General features: G+C 55.6%; 1 protein-coding gene across 1 annotated transcript; it reads right to left on the minus strand.

Moving 5' to 3' along the window:
* Positions 1–2154: 2154 nt before the first annotated feature.
* CNN1 (calponin 1) lies at positions 2155–8105 on the minus strand. Its single transcript, XM_077121728.1, has 7 exons — positions 7926–8105; positions 5824–5945; positions 4180–4246; positions 3960–4097; positions 3590–3700; positions 3023–3169; positions 2155–2937 (listed from the first exon to the last, which is right to left on the minus strand). Exons 1-7 carry the CDS (start codon positions 7986–7988, stop codon positions 2692–2694), a joined length of 894 nt encoding a protein of 297 aa, XP_076977843.1. The 5' UTR covers positions 7989–8105; the 3' UTR covers positions 2155–2691.
* Positions 8106–16392: the final 8287 nt, after the last annotated feature.

A 16392-nucleotide genomic window follows, 5' to 3' on the forward strand; every position in this document is an offset into this window, starting at 1 on the left:
GAAGGCTGCCCAGCAGTCCCTGGGAGATGGGATTTGCTCAGTCCTTCGAACTGTCCAATGTTTTATTCACTCAACAAGCATTCAGGGTGAAACAGGCAGGGTTGAGTGCTTGGGACACTAATGAACCTGGACATGTGGCCACATATGTACTGAGTCACAGGGAAGGGGGGAGGTGGGAAAGAGCCAGGTGGTCAGGGAAGGCTTCCTGGAAGAGGCACCCTGAATGGGGTAGCACTTGAGGTCAGACACTGTTTTCAGGGTTTGCCCATGTAACCCTATGTCCCAGGCTTGCAGTTGAGGAAACTGAGGCCAGAGAGGGAGGTCCCTGGTCCCAGAAAGCAGCCCAGGGAGCCAGGCGAAGGGGAGGAGGGGAGGGTTTGGCTGAGGGGAGCAGTCCACTGACCGGCCTGGAGGTGGGCAAAGGGGGGCTGAAGTGATGGGGAAGGGGCACGGGCTAGAGAAGGGTGACGGCTGTGGAAGGGGTTTGGATGCCTTTTGGAGGGTGATGAAGAGTTGGGAGGTTGAGGGTGGGGGCCAGGGTCACACAGTGCCCATAGGGGGCCTCAGAGGTGACGGGGTCCAGCTCCCCAACCTGGACTTTGAGCCTGGGCAGCAGATGACCTTTTCTTCGGCATCCCTATGGGTAGAGGGAACGATGAGAGAACTTTTTCCCAGGACACACTAAGGTTGACATGAGAAGGTGGGAAGCTTCTAGACCATGCACAGTAAGGTTACACGCTGAGGGCAGGGCTGAGGAAGATGCTGGGCTGGCCTGGAAGCCCTAACCACCAGACTGGGCCATTGGGCTGGTGAGTGTCCCTGGGGCCCACCCTGCCCTGGCGTGCCCCTCTCTAGAGCTCCCATCTCCTCCAATGTCCCAGGAAAGGTCCCCTGGCTCTGGCAGGAGCCATCGGATGGGCAAGGGCCCAGGTCGGGGAGGGGAACACCCCAGGATGGGGCAGCGGAAAGGGGGTTCGTTCCTCCGGTACCCTGGGCCCTCCCTGCCACCCGCCCACCCCAGCCTCCCAGGCCGAGTGCTAATATGGTGCTGTTTTCCCGAAGAGCAGGGCCCTGGGCCAGGCATGGGTCCTTCGCGCCAGCTCTGGGGAGCGGGATGTGCGGCAGCCGGGCCAAGTGCGCCTGGAATCCCGTTTACGAGGCCCGGGAGGCCGCCTGCCTCAGTACGGGCCTGTCTTCTGGCGTCTGTCTCTGCAGGTCCTCTTGTCCCGGCCCCTGCCCTGGGGAGGGCGGGGGAGATGGCCACTCGTTGCCCCTCCATGTCGCCGCACCCTTGCTGCAGAACGCTTTCAGGCAGAGGGACAACCATCCCCAGTCCCAGGTCCCCTCTGACACACAGGAGGTTGGCGCCCTGCCCCCAGACTCTCCAGGGCCCCGGCCCACGGGCCAGACCTGGGGCTCAGCCCTTCAAAAGGGGCTGAGGGTGAGCCGGTCTCGGAAGCCGTGCCCCGTGCTGCTTGGCCGCTCTGTGCCAGTGGTGAAGGGACAGTGTCCTGAATTCCCCCCAAGTGCCTGTCCCCAGGGTAGAAGTGCTTACCCGGACCCCACCCCCCAACCCTTGTCCATTCCCACTGGCCGGTGCCTGGACTTCACCAGGGGTCTAAGGATTGGGCATATCACCCCCTCTGGGATCCCTGGCGTCTCCCTGTGACACAACAAGGCTCACCATCCCCATTTTCCCGTGGAGATGGGATGGAAGTGACTTGTCCAAGGTCACCAGGGTTTACACCCCAGTCTAGCCCATGCCAGGGCTTGGGCCCCTCAGCACCCTCAGCGACCCCAAGCCCGGGGGTGACCCTGGATGTGGGCAGATGTGGGCAGGGGTGGCGTGTGGGTGCATGTTGCCGAGGTGTGCAAGAGGGTGTGGGAGGATTTGCGTGTGACTGTGTGCCTAGGACTACAGAGTGTATGTGTCTGTGTGTGTGCGCATGTGCCGTATTTGCAGGTATGAGCGAGACAGGGCACCTCCGGCTTTGAGCCAAGTGGCCGTGAGGTGTGGGCGTGTGAGAGGGTTTTCACATGTGGATCTCGGGGTGGTGTGAGTGCACACATGTGTGGAGAGAGCGTGCCTGAGCCAGGTGGGTGCCTGTATGCCGGAGACACGCGGACCTGGAGACAGAGCCGCCGCAGGCCTCGGTGATTCGACAGCTTTTATTGTGCTCCAGTGAAATAGAACAAGAAAGTGCTCGCTCCACGCGCCGCCACGTCCACGTTCACGACCGTTCACGACCGCCGAGGCGCTGCAAACCAAACCGCGTGTGCCCGCTGGACCCGGGGCGTGCAGTCGGCTCCCTCTGCGGGACTGGGGTGGGGGCAAGGCCGAGCCTGGGCTCTGGGGGCTTCGCTTGGGGGGGTGGGGGGGTGGGGAGCTTCTGGTCCTGGGGGCACCCACCCGGAAGGGAGTTGGGGGGCGGGGGCAGCCAGAATAGCCTTGCTCAGTGTGTCCTTTGGGGTGGGGTGGGGCTCTGCGTTGGACCCTGCAGCGCTGCCAGGAGGAGGAGGTCCCGTTGGCCCCGCACGGCCCCCACTCCCAGCCTGCTCTCCCCAAACTCTTAACCCCACTGTGGGCGGGTGCCAGGGAGGTGGGGGGGGGGGTCGCCGTGCAGGGGGAGGGGCCGGCCGACCACCCGGGGGTGGGGTGGGGGGGGGACAGGCGGGGCAGGCTGGGGGGCCCTAGGCCGAGTTGTAGTAGTTGTGCAGGTGGTGGTTGTGGGCCAGCTCGCCCAGCTCGGCCTCCTCGGGCGTCAGGCAGTACTTGGGGTCGTAGACCTGGCGCGGGAGCCCGTACACCGTCATGCCGCGCTGCGAGGCTCCCTTGTTGCTGCCCATCTGGAGGCTCACGTTGAGTGTGTCGCAGTGCTCCATCCCCAGCCCCGGCTCGAAGATCTGCCGCTTGGTCCCGGGCGCGGTCATGCCAGCCTGGGGGGGGGGCATGGGGAGGCGGTCATCCATCAGGCTGCGGGCCGGGGACCCCCACCAGCCCACCCCGTGGCCCCCCGCGCACCTGGCTGGCCCCCTTGTTGGTGCCCATCTGCAGGCTGATGGTGGCCTGGTCCAGCGGCTGGTCCGTGCCCAGCTTGGGGTCGTAGAGGTGGCGCCGGGTGCCGTAGGCCGTCATGCCCTGCTGGCTGGCAAACTTGTTGGTGCCCATCTAGAAGGGGAGTCGCGACCGATCCATGTGAGGTGGCCACAGCACAATCCACCCCACACCACCTTCTTACAGATGGGGAAACCGAGGCCTGAAAGAGGGCCACCCCATTCGTCCAAGCGCACACATGACCGGGACATGGTTCAGAGCCCCAGGGCCTGACTTCCCCGTGAACTCATTTTTCCAGCCTCAGTTTCCTCTTCTGTGCAAAGGGTACCGATGCTAACAGCGCTGACCCCCGAGGAACGCTGGAGGATGTGTGTTTGGGTGGAGAATGGGCTCAGCACAGAACTTGACAATGGGTTTCATTAATGTCAAATCTGCCGTCCCCGAAAGCTTCCAGTGGGGAGCAGGGGGGCCCTCCCGGCCGCCCCGACCCTCCCCTGAACTCGATGGAGGCCCAGGCATGGAAGGGGGCGGTACCTGCAGCCCGATGATATTCCGCCCTTCTCGCAGCTTCCCTGGCTCAAATTTCCTCTCCTGCTTCTCCGCGTACTTCACCCCCACATTCACCTTGTTACCTTTTGTCTTGGCCTGGGGAGGGCGAGGAGGGCAGGGGCTGGCGAGGGGACCCCGGGGGGCTTCACCAGGAGCCGGGAAGAGGCTCGCCCCGGGCTCCCAACGCTAGATTTCGGACTTCCGGCCTCCGGAACTGGGAGACCACTAATTTCTTCTGGCTTGTGGCTTCCTTGTGACAGTCACCCTGGGAAACCACGACTCCCGACTTGCAGCCCCCAGCCCGCTCCCCCACCCCACCCCCCCCATCATGGCACCCAGCCACCCCGACACTCACCATGCTGGCCAGGGCCAGGAGGGTGGACTGCACCTGCGTGTGGTTGGTATTCTCGAACAGGTCGTTGGCCTCGAAGATGTCGTGGGGCTTCACCCCATACTTGGTGATGGCCTTGATGAAGTTGCCAATGTTCTCCAGCTGGTGGGGAGCGGGTGGCGGTCAGAGGTGGCAGGAGCTGGGAAGGGCTGGGGGTGGAACAGGTAGGGGGGTCCCAGCTCACCTGGTGCCAATTTTGGGTCGACTCGTTCACCTTCTTCACGGAGCCCGGCTGGAGCTTGTTGATGAACCTAAGATGGATGGGGGACGGGGCGTGAGGAAGGTGGCCCTGTGCCCACCCCAGCGTGGCTGCGTGACACCCACCGTGACATTTGGCATCGCAGTCCCCAAACCCTCCCGCCAACCCCGTCAAGACTGAGACGGGGAAACCACATTGGGAGCTAGACTCAGGACCCCAGGCCAAGAGTTCCCTTAGCTAATCACGCCCAAGTCTCCCCAGTTTCCCACATCCCCTGGCAGCCCCGTCTCAGCCTCCCCTTCTCTTGCACATCTCCAAACACAACCCCTTCTCTCCATCTACACCCTCCCCCTCTGATGGTCCAGCCAGTCTCTTGGCTTTAGGTGCCGCTGACGTGCCACTGACTCCCCCAGATTCCCTCCGCAGTCCAGGCTTCACCCTCAAGTCCAGTTCCCCAAGAACCTGTCCAGTTCCAGACTCCTGGCACCCACCCACCCCCTCAAAACTCACTCCTCCCCCACCCTCCCCATCTCAGATAGGCGTGAGCATCCAAACCCAAGCCCTTGGACTTGCCCTGACTCTCCCCTTCCCTTCCTCTCACCCCCACCCCATCCAAGCCCTCAGCAAGTCCTTGGGCTCTGCCTTCAGCATCCGCTCCATCCCCACCCTGGACTGACCATCGGCGTCTCTTGTCTATGACCGTCCCCTGAACCCCCAGCTTCCATCTTGTCCCCTACAAACCAGACTGACCTTCTAAAGACAAAATCAAGCTGCCCCCCCGCCCCACGCCAGCACAGAATCTTCCAGTGGTCTCCCCTTGCCTTCAGGATGAAATCCTGGGACTCAGTTGAGGAGCCCCTCACTAGGTCACCCTTGGACGCCTCAAGGCCTTTGCACTGGCTGTCCTTCTGCCTGGTCTGACTCCCCCACCCCCAGATATCCTCGCAGCTCCTCCCTCACTCTATCAAAGGCGCTACTCAAACGTTACCTTCTCCAAAAGGCCTTTCTAGACCATTCTATCAAACATAGAACCCAACCTGGCCCTCCACCCTGCTCCTGTGCCTGACCTTTCTCCAATAGCACCCGACGCACTAGACAAACATGTGGTTATCCGAGTCCCTGTTTGCTGTAATAAAAACTACAGCTTCGTGGGAGCAGGGGTCCTGGTCACTGTCCTCACTGCAGAGCCCAGTGCCCGGCACCCAGCAGGAGCTCCCGAAACGCTTGCTCTGCGAGTGAATGAATGAATGAGGGGGTAGGAGGCTCCGCACTCTTTGAGACCCAAGTCCCAAAGGCATCCCCTTTGTTACCCCAACCCCCTACCCCCACTCCGCCTGCACCTGGGACAACTGCCTTTTGGCTGGGACCCAGATGGCCCAGCCCAGCCCTGGCCACTGATGGTTAAGACTCAGATCCTGCTGTTGTTTGGGTTGAGCCTCAGTTGCCCTTATCTGTTAAATGGGTGCAATGATTATCTGCCATCAAGGAACTGTTTCGAGGTAGTGGAGCTAAAGCGTCCAGCCAGTCCCAGGCATGTGGCCGTTGGCAGGGGGCTGAGGGGGCCCTGGTGGGGGCTGGCCCTGGGGGGAGCAGCCCAAGGTGGGGCCGGCCCCCGGGTGCCCCACTCACTCGCAAAGAATGATTCCGTCTTTGAGGCCGTCCATGAAGTTGTTGCCAATGCGGCGCCCGGTCACCCCTTCGATCCACTCTCGCAGCTCGTGCTCCCTCTGGGGGTCGTACTTCTGGGCCAGCTGGGGGTGGGGGGCACAGAAAAAGGGGCACGGGCTGGCTCCCCAGGCCTGTTCTCCTTCCTGGTCCCTTCCCAGCTAAGGCGATTCCGCCCCAGCACCCTTTGGTGCGGGGTGGACTTGGCGGAGTGGGGGGTGGCTGGGAGCCAGGGCCAAGGTGGCACCTGCCCAGGGGGCCATTCCGGACATTCTGAGGTTTGGCACCAGAAAATGCGGACGAGGGGGTGGGGTGGGGGACAAGACACGCCTCCCGGCTCCCCCTCCAGGCCAAACTTGGGGCTTAGCTTCCCATGGCCCTGCCTCCTCCATCCCCTTGGCCCTCCTCCCCCCTGCTGAAAAGGGGGTGCCTTGGGCAGGGAAGGGACACACCTAAGGAGGTGTCCCTGAGCACTGGCTTGAAGGGGGCTGCTCTGACATCTGCTTCCAGCTCTCACTGTCTCACCATCTCTCGGGGGCTCTGCCTGGCTGGGGACAGGGGCTTGTCCCTGTCTTACCCCTGACCCCACGTGTGTCCCCATTTCTCTCTTTCCCTGCCCCCACATTCCGCTGGGTCCAGCACCCCCCAGCTCCCTGTGTTTCCTTGGCCCTGTCCATGTCCCCATCTCCCCAGGTGGCGTGTCTGTCCCTGGGTTGGGTCACTGTGCTGACATCTCTGTCCCTGTCTGTCTCTCTGTCCCTGACTGCAGGTTCCCCGCCTCTGACGGGGGTGGGGCTGTCCTGTCTCCCCTCTCTGCCTCTCCATCCTTGTCTCCCTCTTATCTCTCCAACTGTCTAGCCTCCCCCCTGCCATGTCTCAGGCTCCCAGTATCCCGGGCTGCGTCTCTCCCGGCTTCCCTCTCCCCACTTTGCCCTCCTTGCTTTTTCCAGAACCTTCCGCCCTGCCAAGACAAGCTCCTGGTCCCTGGGAGTGGAGGAAGGCAGTGGTGGGGGCGAGCTGCCCCTTCTCCTGGAGGGGACAGTGGAGTGGGAGTGGGGGGATGCGCGAGGGGGTGGCTCCCTCACCTGGCCCAGGCCGTGGCGCCCCCCTCCCCAGCAGCCCGGCTTTATAAAGCAAACCGGCCCTTATATAGCGCGGGCCCGCGGGCCGGGCTCCCCGAGGCCGCCTTATATGGCGCGGCGGCTCCGTGCGCGGCTCCCCGGCTGGCGCTGGGGGAGGAGGGGGACGGCGCTGGGATCCGGCTCCCGGCCCGAGCCCCCGCCCCCCTCTCCAGCCCTCGGCCTCCCCTTCCTCCCCCAGCCCCGTTCCAATCCCGGCTCCCCGCTCCGTCGCTGCGGGACTCTGGGAAAAGCCGGCCCCAGCCTCAGTGTTCCTGCCTGTCAAATGGGGTCCCCTGGCAGCGTCCGTGGGTGGATTCCAGTGGGGTGGGGACTTCGAGTTCCCTGTCCTGGAGGAACTGACCCCTTCCTGGTGTAGGGAGAGCCAGGCTGGGGCCGTAGCTCTGCACCTGCCTGGTGCCTGACCCTTACCTACCTGCCTTGCCTCTCTGGGCCTCAGTTTACCCTCCTGCAGGATGACTGTGGCATCATTAGGAAAACCCTGCCATAGCCATAATGCCTGGCCCCTCCCTCTTTCCCCCATCATCTCCCACACTTTTTGGGCCTCACCTCCCAGGAACCCCCAGCTCTCAAGCACTCCCCAATTTCTTTATGGGGCTAGGGGTGGGGGAAAAAGTCAACACGTGGGTGCCACATGCCCCTCCCGGGAACACAAGGGGTTAACAGAGGACTCTGATCAGGTGGGGGATCTGTTTATCTGGGGCTAACCTGCAGGGGGAGGGAAGCCCTATTTCGCACCCCCGCATCCCCCAAACAGGAGCTGAAGGCTCTGGGATGCTTAGGACAGCGAGGAAGTCCCCCCCACGCCCATCCCCCATCCCCTCTCAGGCTCCAGATCACACGGGATGGGGCAGGAGAGGGTTCAGGGCACCCCCAGAGCAGGGGCCGGCAGGGTGTGGGGCCTGCCTGGGAGCCCCATGGCCCTACCTTGTTCTTGACCTCGGCGGACAACCCGTAGGCGGGCCCTCGGTTAAAGTGAGCAGAAGACATGCTGACCAGAGGGCTGGGGACGGGGCGGCGGGGGGCACTGGCACGAGGTCCGTGGCCGCAGCCGGAGCTCCCTCTGCACCCTCTTCCCTCCTCACACGTTTTTGAAGCTCCGGAGGCACCCGGGCCTCTTCCAGGGCCGTCCCATTGGCCGCGGGGGCCTGCCAAGGGGCGGGGCACCCCCCCAGCCATCCCCCCCTCGTGATGTCAGGGCCTTGGTATTGGAAGCTAATTATGTCATTGTTTCCACCTAGGGGGGCGGCCTGGGTGATTCCATGGATGGGGGGGGAGGTGGGCTGGGTAGGGACCACTGTCCCCCACTCGTCCCTGCTGTCCCTCGGGCCTCTGGCCACGTCTCGTCCCTGAGGCCATCCCTCGGTGGCTCTGAGTTCCCCTCTCTCCGGCCTTGAGGTTTCCCAGGCCCTGTCCCGGATTTAACACCTGACACAAATGGTCTACAACCTTTCCAAGTCCCTTCCCCAGACCTCTGTGCCCACATCTGTAAAATGGGCTAAGAATAATGGGCTAATATTCTTAGCCCATTTTACAGATGTGGGCACAGAGGTCTGGGGTATGGTGAGGATAAGAACTTGTCCCTTTGACATGCTCAGTGTGGTGCCTGGCTCAGAGGCCATTGCATGATGCCTGCTGAGGCTCTGGCACCCCAGTTCTGTCCCTGACAGCCTCCTAAAGACCCCCCCATATATATGGGCTGCCCGAAGTGTGGAGTGGCTCACTCAGTAGGTCCCAGGCCATGGACACCTCCCCTATGCTCCCGTCCCAGCCAGGCAGGCCTGGAAAACATACATGCAAACAGGCGCCAGATTTGGGCGGGGACCACGGGGCAGATGAGGGGCCACTTATCGCAAGGCCATGTCAATGGCCTGCCCTACGTGAATGACATGTTAAGGGCTTGCTAAGGGCATGCTATGATGTGGCCAATGTTACGATGGCCCAAATGTCAGGCCCTGTTCCTGTCTCGTGTCTTAGCTCACCTTATCTTTCCAAGCCCTATGAAATGGACATGGTTATTCTACATTCTTTATACAAATGGGTAGACTGAGGCACGGGGCTGTAGAGTCATGTTCCCGGGTGTCAACCAGCTTGCCAGCGGCTGAGTGAGATTTGAACCCAGGCCCCTGCCCCTAGTTTATGGGGTTGTCCTGTTCTGCAGCATCCTTGACTTCCACCATCTGGGGATGTCAAAAATGTTTCCAGACACTGCCACATGTCCCCTGGGGGACTGATTACCCCCAGCCGAGAACCCACTGAGCTAAGAGGAAAGAGACTAAGGACAAGTTGGTGGTCTGGAAGGATATGTTGAAGATACGCAAAATAAGTTAACAATTGGCACCGCCTGTGTGTACGCACTGTCTGTCGCCAGCACTTAGGATCTACTAACTCAATCCTCTTGGGACAGCCCTACACTGATGCCACCTCGGCAGATGGGGAAAGTGAGACGCAGGTGAGGCCGGCTGCGCTAGGTCCCCCAGAGACTGCGGCGGGGCCCGGGATTCGAACCCGCGGACTCGGAGCTCCGACCCAAGCGAAGCGGCTCGCGGCGGGCCAAGGTCGCTAATGCGCATGTGCAGACCGCAGCTGGCGGCCGGCGCCCCCTGGCGGTCCTGGCGGGCGGTCGGGGGCGGGACCTGACGCAGCCAGGGCGGCGATGACGCCACGCGCTGAGTCACTCGGCCCCGCCCCCCCGGCCGGCTGCAGCTTGGCCATTTATAGAATCCGCGCCGGCTCTGAAATCACCGCCCAGGCACGACGGGGGCGGGGTGGGGGAGTCCCCCGCGACGGGGCAGCCCGGGGTCCCCGACGGGCCGGCCCCTGCTGGCTCAACCTGGCCCCTCCAACTCTGGACACTGTCTTATCTCTTGTCTCTGAATCGCTATACTTCCCAGGCTCCCCTGTGCCTCAGTTTCCCATCGAAATGAGAAGTGTGGGACCTTCTCAGAAACTGGTTTTCCCCGAGGGTCCGGGGCAGTCATGGAAGAAAATTCCTGCCTCCCCTCAACTGGGGTTCCCTAAAGCCTTCCTGACTGTAAGAATCCTTTCAAACACACATCCTTTTGTATCTGTGCGTCTTGGCTGGGGGCGGCAGAGTCACAGATACCCAACCCTGCATCTACTAATCCCAACAGCCCTGTTCTCCAGGAAGCAGGCAGAGACCGTTATTCAGGTATACTATTCCAGGCACTGTGCCAAGCACAGCCTCACCATCACCCTCGCAGGACCTATTTTATAAAGGGAACTCAAGGCTCAGAGAGGCCAAGCGTCTCTCCCAAGCTCCTGCTGATCCTTCCAGACCTGTTTCTTGAATCCAAAGCCCGCCTCCTCCTCAGGACCTTTGCACTAGCAGCTCCTTCCGTCTACCCGGAAAACATTTCCCCAAGACGCCTGCCTGGCCTCTCTCTCACGTCGTCTCAATCTCTGTTCCAATGTCACCTCCTCAGTGAGGTCCTCCCTAACTACCTGCTCGAAAGTCACAGTCCAGACAGACTGCGAGAGGGACAGCACGTGGAACTGTTCACTTAAAAGATGTATGCCTAAGTCGTATGTTTACCCATAAAAACTTTTACTTAAAAATAAAAGTGATTAAAAATAACCCCCACTATTCTCTATCTCCTTCCCCGTTTTATTTTTCCTATGATTTCCAGACATATTACATATATATTTGCTTATTACGCATCTCATCCCACAAGAATAGAAACTCCTTGAGGGAAGGGAGGGGCTTTGGTTGTTTTGTGCACCAGCTGTACCCCCTAGTGCTCAAAATGCTTGTTGAATAAATGGAATTAAAGTGGGTGAGCCGGATTCAACCCACGTCTGTCTGAAATGTGGAGGCTTAAAGCACGCACAAAGGAATTGCATAATATCCCAGCCCCTCCTGGATGGATTGAGGAAAGCTGAGATGGAGCGCCCCTTTAGGATTCCTTTCCTCCCTCAAAAGAGTAATTGGGAGGGATGAACGGGGGATGGGGGAGGGCAGGCTTGAGTCACAGGCTGTGGCTGCAGTTATTCTAGATCACTCCACAGCTACTCGCTCCCCTTAAACTTTGCCATAAGAGGTTTGGTAGTATCTGGTTGAACAACGGATCTTCTAAGAAAAAGTGGACAGATAACTACAGACTGGTAAAAAAAAAAACAGGAACGTTTGACAAACTGGGATGCTGGGGCCGTTGTAGGAAGTTGGTGGTGGGTGCGGGCAGTTTCTTGATAGCTTTCAAAATGATGATGTCCTTACCTTTTAAGCCAGGAAAGCCTGTGTTTGGAATATCTCCCAATCATAAGTGTGAAGAACGCTATATGCCCAAGAACCGTAAAAAAAAACCTCGCAATAACAAGTCATTCTGTAGATCCAGTAATAGGAGACATGTGAGATAGACAGGGATAAGCACTTTGTTTCCATCAAGTAAAGGCAGCGTGAGGCTGTTGTTTAGACCGGGTGGTGGAACATGGCCTGATGCTTCCAGGCTGTGTGACCTTAGAAAGATAGCTTAACCTCTCTGTTCCTGTTTCCTTCTATGGAACATGGGACTATTAATAGTGCCAGCTTCCAAGGGTTGATTGTTTGTTTTTAACTTTCTATTTTGAGATAATTTTAGACTTCAGAAAAATTGCAAAATAGTACAGAGTTTATGTAATCATACTACAGTCTCCCAATCTAAAAGATTAACCTTGGGTACGACATTAACTAAACTGGCTGCCTCCAGAAGGGGTCGCTGGGAAGTCTGAAGGCCACGCCCAGGTTAGCGTTCTACCCCCTCCCCCGCCCGCCTTCGCCCCCGCCGGCGTCGAGCAGAGCGAACTGCGCCTGAGCATAGCTAGGGGGACCCAGCAGAGGGTGGTAGTGCGCCCAGCGCTGCCCACGTGGCCATCAACGTGCTAGGGAGGGGACGTGCGAGCCCTTCCGGCCAGGCCGCTGATTGGCTGCAGCGCCCCTGAACCCGACCAATCACAGGAGTCCCGGCGAGGCGGATGTGCTGCGGCTGCGCAGAAGCACTGGGGCGTCCTCAGAGCATCTGCGTTTTTCTCACGCTCCCATGCCAGCTGCCTACGTCGCCAGGCAGGGGACTGCAGAAGTGGCTTTACGGGGGCGGTATCCCTCCTTACCTAGGGCTACTCCCAAGGCCCCGTTTTATGTGCCTAGGCTATGAATCACCTAAAACTGGGGCTTTCTCTAGGGAAGAAAGTCTGGGTCCACCCCAATCTGACCTCATCTCTTACCTTATTTCCTTTCAATTCTCTCCTCTCCAGCCACACAGGGTTTTTGCTTGTTTGTTTGTTTTTTGAGGTTGCTGTTGTCTGCACCCAAAGTGTTCCCCAAATATCCAGATGGCTCACTGAGATCAATTTCACAATGAGGACTTTCTTTCTTTCTCTTTTTTTGGACTTCTCCAATTTTTTTTTAATTTTAATTTTTTTTTTAACATAACAACATACAAACATGAACGTTCTTACCAGATGATCATTCCATTCTCAGTATATAATCAGTAACTACAATATCATCACATGGTTGTATATTCATCACCATGATCATTTCTTAGAACATTTGCATCATTTCAGAAAAAGAAATAAAAAGAAAAAAAAACCTTATACGTACCATACCCCTTATCCCTCCCTCTCATTGATTGCTTGTATTTCCATCTACCCAATATATTTTAGCTTTTGTTTCCCCGATTTTTTTCTATACCCCTTATCACTCCCTTTCACTGATCTCTAGCATTTCAATCTACTAAATTTATTTTAACATTTGCTCCACCTATTATTTATTTTTAATCCCTATGTTTTATTCATTTGTCCATACTATAGATAAAAGGAGCATCAGACACAAGGTTTTCACAATTACACAGTCACATTGTGAAAGCTGTATCATTATACAATCATCTTCAAGAAACATGGCCACTGGAACACAGCTCTACATTTTCAGGCACTTCTCTCCAGCCTCTCCATTATATCTTAACTAAGAAGGTGATATCTATATAATGTGTAAGAATAACCCCCAGGATAACCTCCTGACTCTGCTTGAAATCTCTCAGCCATTGAAACTTTATTTCGTCTCATTTCTCTCTTCCCACTTTTGGTCTAGAAGGTTTTCTCAATCCCTTGATGGTGAGTCCCAGCTCATTCTAGGATTTCTGTCCCACATTACCAGGAAGGTTTAACCCCTGGGAGTCATGTCCCATGTAGAGAGGGGAAGGGCAGTGAGTTTACTTGTCGTGTTGGCTGAGAGAGAGAGAGAGAGAGGCCACATCTGAGCCACAAAAGAGGTTCTCTGGGGGTTACTCTTAGGCCTAATTTTAAGTAGGCTTAGCCTGTCCTTTGCAGGGATAAGTTTCATATGAACTAGCCCCAAGTTTGAGGAGTTGGCCTATTGCTTTGGTTGTCCCCACTGCTTGTGAGAATATCAGGAATTCTCGACTTGGGGAAGTTGAATTCTCTCCCTTTCTCACCATTCCCCCAAGAGGACTTTGCAGGTACTTTTTAATTCACTCTTCAAATCACTCTGGGATTTATTGGGGCATCACTCTGGACAAACCACAAAATCTCATGCCCTACTCAAGTTTCCATGTACTTATGGTGTTCAATTAAGCTGTCCACAGAAGTCATATTAGGAAATGCACTAGTCAAAATACAAATTTTGTACCAAATAAACATTTTTTGCTCTAGTCTTACACATAAGTTAAAGTTTAAAAATATGAATTACCATCTATTTTCAATACCCTGCAATATTGACATTCCTTAGTTCTTCCTCATGCAAAAACATTTTTAAATCTGTACATTTAGTCACTAATGAGAACTTTCTTGGACACCCACTTTCAAGCCACACCTTCTCTCTTTCCCTGCTGCATTTTCCCCGGATAACTTTTTTTGTTTTAAATAGAGTATTTAGAGCATAGCATTGCAACTGAGAAATCAGGATTTAAGGGATGATTTTGATTACTGAATCATTATATAGATACTCCTTTTTGCTTTCTGGTATATTGGAGTAGACAGAGAGAAATTCCTGAAATCTCTAAATTATAATCCAGCTGCCCGGATCTCTGATAATGATTGTATAGCCCTTATCTCCTGTCCTGGTGATTGTAAAAACCTTGCGCTAAACCTTCATTTGTACCCGGTTATCTAGTTTTTTTCAACTTCAGAGTCTTGAAATCACTCAAGTCAGCCCCTAATGTTTATGAATGAAGGGTCTAGGGTCCACCCCAGAATTAACCCACCCCAAATACAAAGTTATCTTGATGACCGAGACTGGATCTAACCAAAGTGCGCCCTCCTGACATGTGCAGTAGCTTAGGCTTTGACTTAAAAGTCACATACACCTCATTCTGCCATTTTCTTACATATGTCCTGTGACTAAGCAGGTAATGAAATCTGGTCATGCTCAATAATTAGATCACCCCTAATTACATCATCTGGGGCCACTGAGCTCATTATCCTAAACCCTGCCCATCTTTTCTCTAATAAAACTATCAAAGTTGCTGCAGATTGGGGAGACAGATTTTGGGCTGCTACATCATCTTTTCTCCTCCTACATGCCTAGTAATAAACTCTCCCTCTCTTTGAAACCCTAGTGTCTCAGGAATGAGACACAAGCTATTCATAATTACATGGTCACATTGTAAACGTTATATCTTCATATAGTTGTCTTCAAGAATTAAGGCTACTGGAAACAGCTCAACAGTTTCAGGTATTTCCCTTTAGCCATGCAGATACACCATAAATTGAAATGGAATATCTGTATCATGCATCAGGACAACCTCTCGACTCTGAAATCTCTCAGCCACTGACACTTTATATTTTCTCATTTCTCTCTCCCCCTTTTTGGTCAAGAAGGTATTCTCAATCTCCTGATATCAGGTTCCAGCTCATCCCAGGATTGCTGTCCCACGTTGCCAGGGAGATTTACACCCCTAGAAGACATATCCCACGTGGCGGGGGGGCAGGGAGGCCAGTGAGTTCACCTGCCGAGCTGGCTCACAGAGGCCACATCTGAGCAACAAAAGGGATTATCTGGGGGTGACTGTTAGGCATAATCATAAGTAGGCTTAGCCTCTCCTTTGCAGGAATAAGTTTCACAGGGGCAAACCCCAAGATCAGGGGCTCGGCCTATTGATTTGTTGTCCCCACTGAGAGCCTCAGTCTTTTATTTGTCTCCCCCACTAGAATGTCAATCCCCAATATCAGAAATACCTTTTAGCCCCCTCACTGCTGTTCCCCAAAGCTGGGACCTGAAGGAGTGCCTGGCAGGAAGGGGGCACATAAGACACATCTGCTGAATGAATCTGAGCCTTCTCGCGGTGGGCTGGGCCCCCCACTACTGTGGTCCTGAGTCCAGGTTGCCAGAAATGTTGGAGAAAGTTCTTCCACAGCTCTTGAATCCTTTCCCATGCTCTTCTCTGGGAGCTGAGGGCTCCCCCACCCTGTACTGTAGTGGGTGAGCTGGCAGGCCCTAGGCCCTGGAAACTCCCGGAATGCCGAGGATGCCCAGGACCAGCCAAGCCAAGGTCAACACCCCCGAAATTTAGAAAGGCATCTGCACCAGACAATGTGGCACCATCGGCACCTCTCAGCAGAGCCACTAGCAGGTTTCAGAAACCATGTGCGGACAGGAAAGTGGAGACGGGGGTGAGGGAGGGGGATGGAGATGCAGGAGAGAAGCAGGAGAGACACCGCCCCCACCCTCCAGACCCAAGGACACAAAATTGACCGAGGGTCGAGGGTCGAAGGTTGAGAGCAGACAGCACTTGGCGCGAGAGTTGGTGACAGGATGCAGCTGGTCCTGGGTCGGCGGAAGGACGGAGGGAGGCAGGGACCGAGAGAAGCTGTGCAGAAGCCAGGCAGCTGGGGGTGCTCTGCTTCTTCTTTTTTTTTTTTTTTTTAGCTTTTAAATTGTACAATATAACATATATACAAAGCAAAGAAAGAGAAAAAGCAATAGTTTTGAAAGCACTCTTCAACAGGTAGTTACAGGACAGATCCCAGAGTTTGTCATGGGCTCGCATACCATCCTCTCAGATTTTTTCTTCCAGCGGCTCCAGAACATAGGAGGCTAGAAGGAATAAATGTACATATTTTTAACATCACAATCGACTTTTTTTTCTTTTTTTGTGAAAAATAACATATACCAAAAAAACAAAAAAGCAATAAATTTCAAAGCACAGCACATTTAATTGTAGACTAGATTTCAGAGTTTGGTATGGGTTACAATTCCACAATTTTAGGTATTTACTTCTAGCTGCTCTATGATACTAGAGACTAAAAGAAATACCAGTTTAATGATTCAGCAATCCTATTCATTTGTTAAAACCTACCTTCTCTTTATAACTCCACCATCATCTTTGATCTTTCTATCCCTCTCTTAAGGGGTGTTTGAGCTATGGCCATTCTAACTTTTTTA

The sequence above is a fragment of the Tamandua tetradactyla genome, chromosome 11 (genome assembly GCF_023851605.1).
Source record: "Tamandua tetradactyla isolate mTamTet1 chromosome 11, mTamTet1.pri, whole genome shotgun sequence".
Classification (NCBI taxonomy): Eukaryota; Metazoa; Chordata; class Mammalia; order Pilosa; family Myrmecophagidae; genus Tamandua; species Tamandua tetradactyla.

What these genes read in the sequence shown, in the direction of transcription:
- CNN1 (XM_077121728.1), bottom strand. Translation starts at nt 7,988, where the DNA reads ATGTCTTCTGCTCACTTTAACCGAGGGCCCGCCTACGGGTTGTCCGCC. An exon ending in GGAATATCATCGGGCTGCAG is followed by an intron (nt 3,170 to 3,589) that starts GTACCGCCCCCT and finishes CTCCCCTTCTAG; the next exon opens with ATGGGCACCAACAAGTTTGC. An exon ending in CCAACAAGGGGGCCAGCCAG is followed by an intron (nt 2,938 to 3,022) that starts GTGCGCGGGGGG and finishes CCCCCCCCCCAG; the next exon opens with GCTGGCATGACCGCGCCCGG.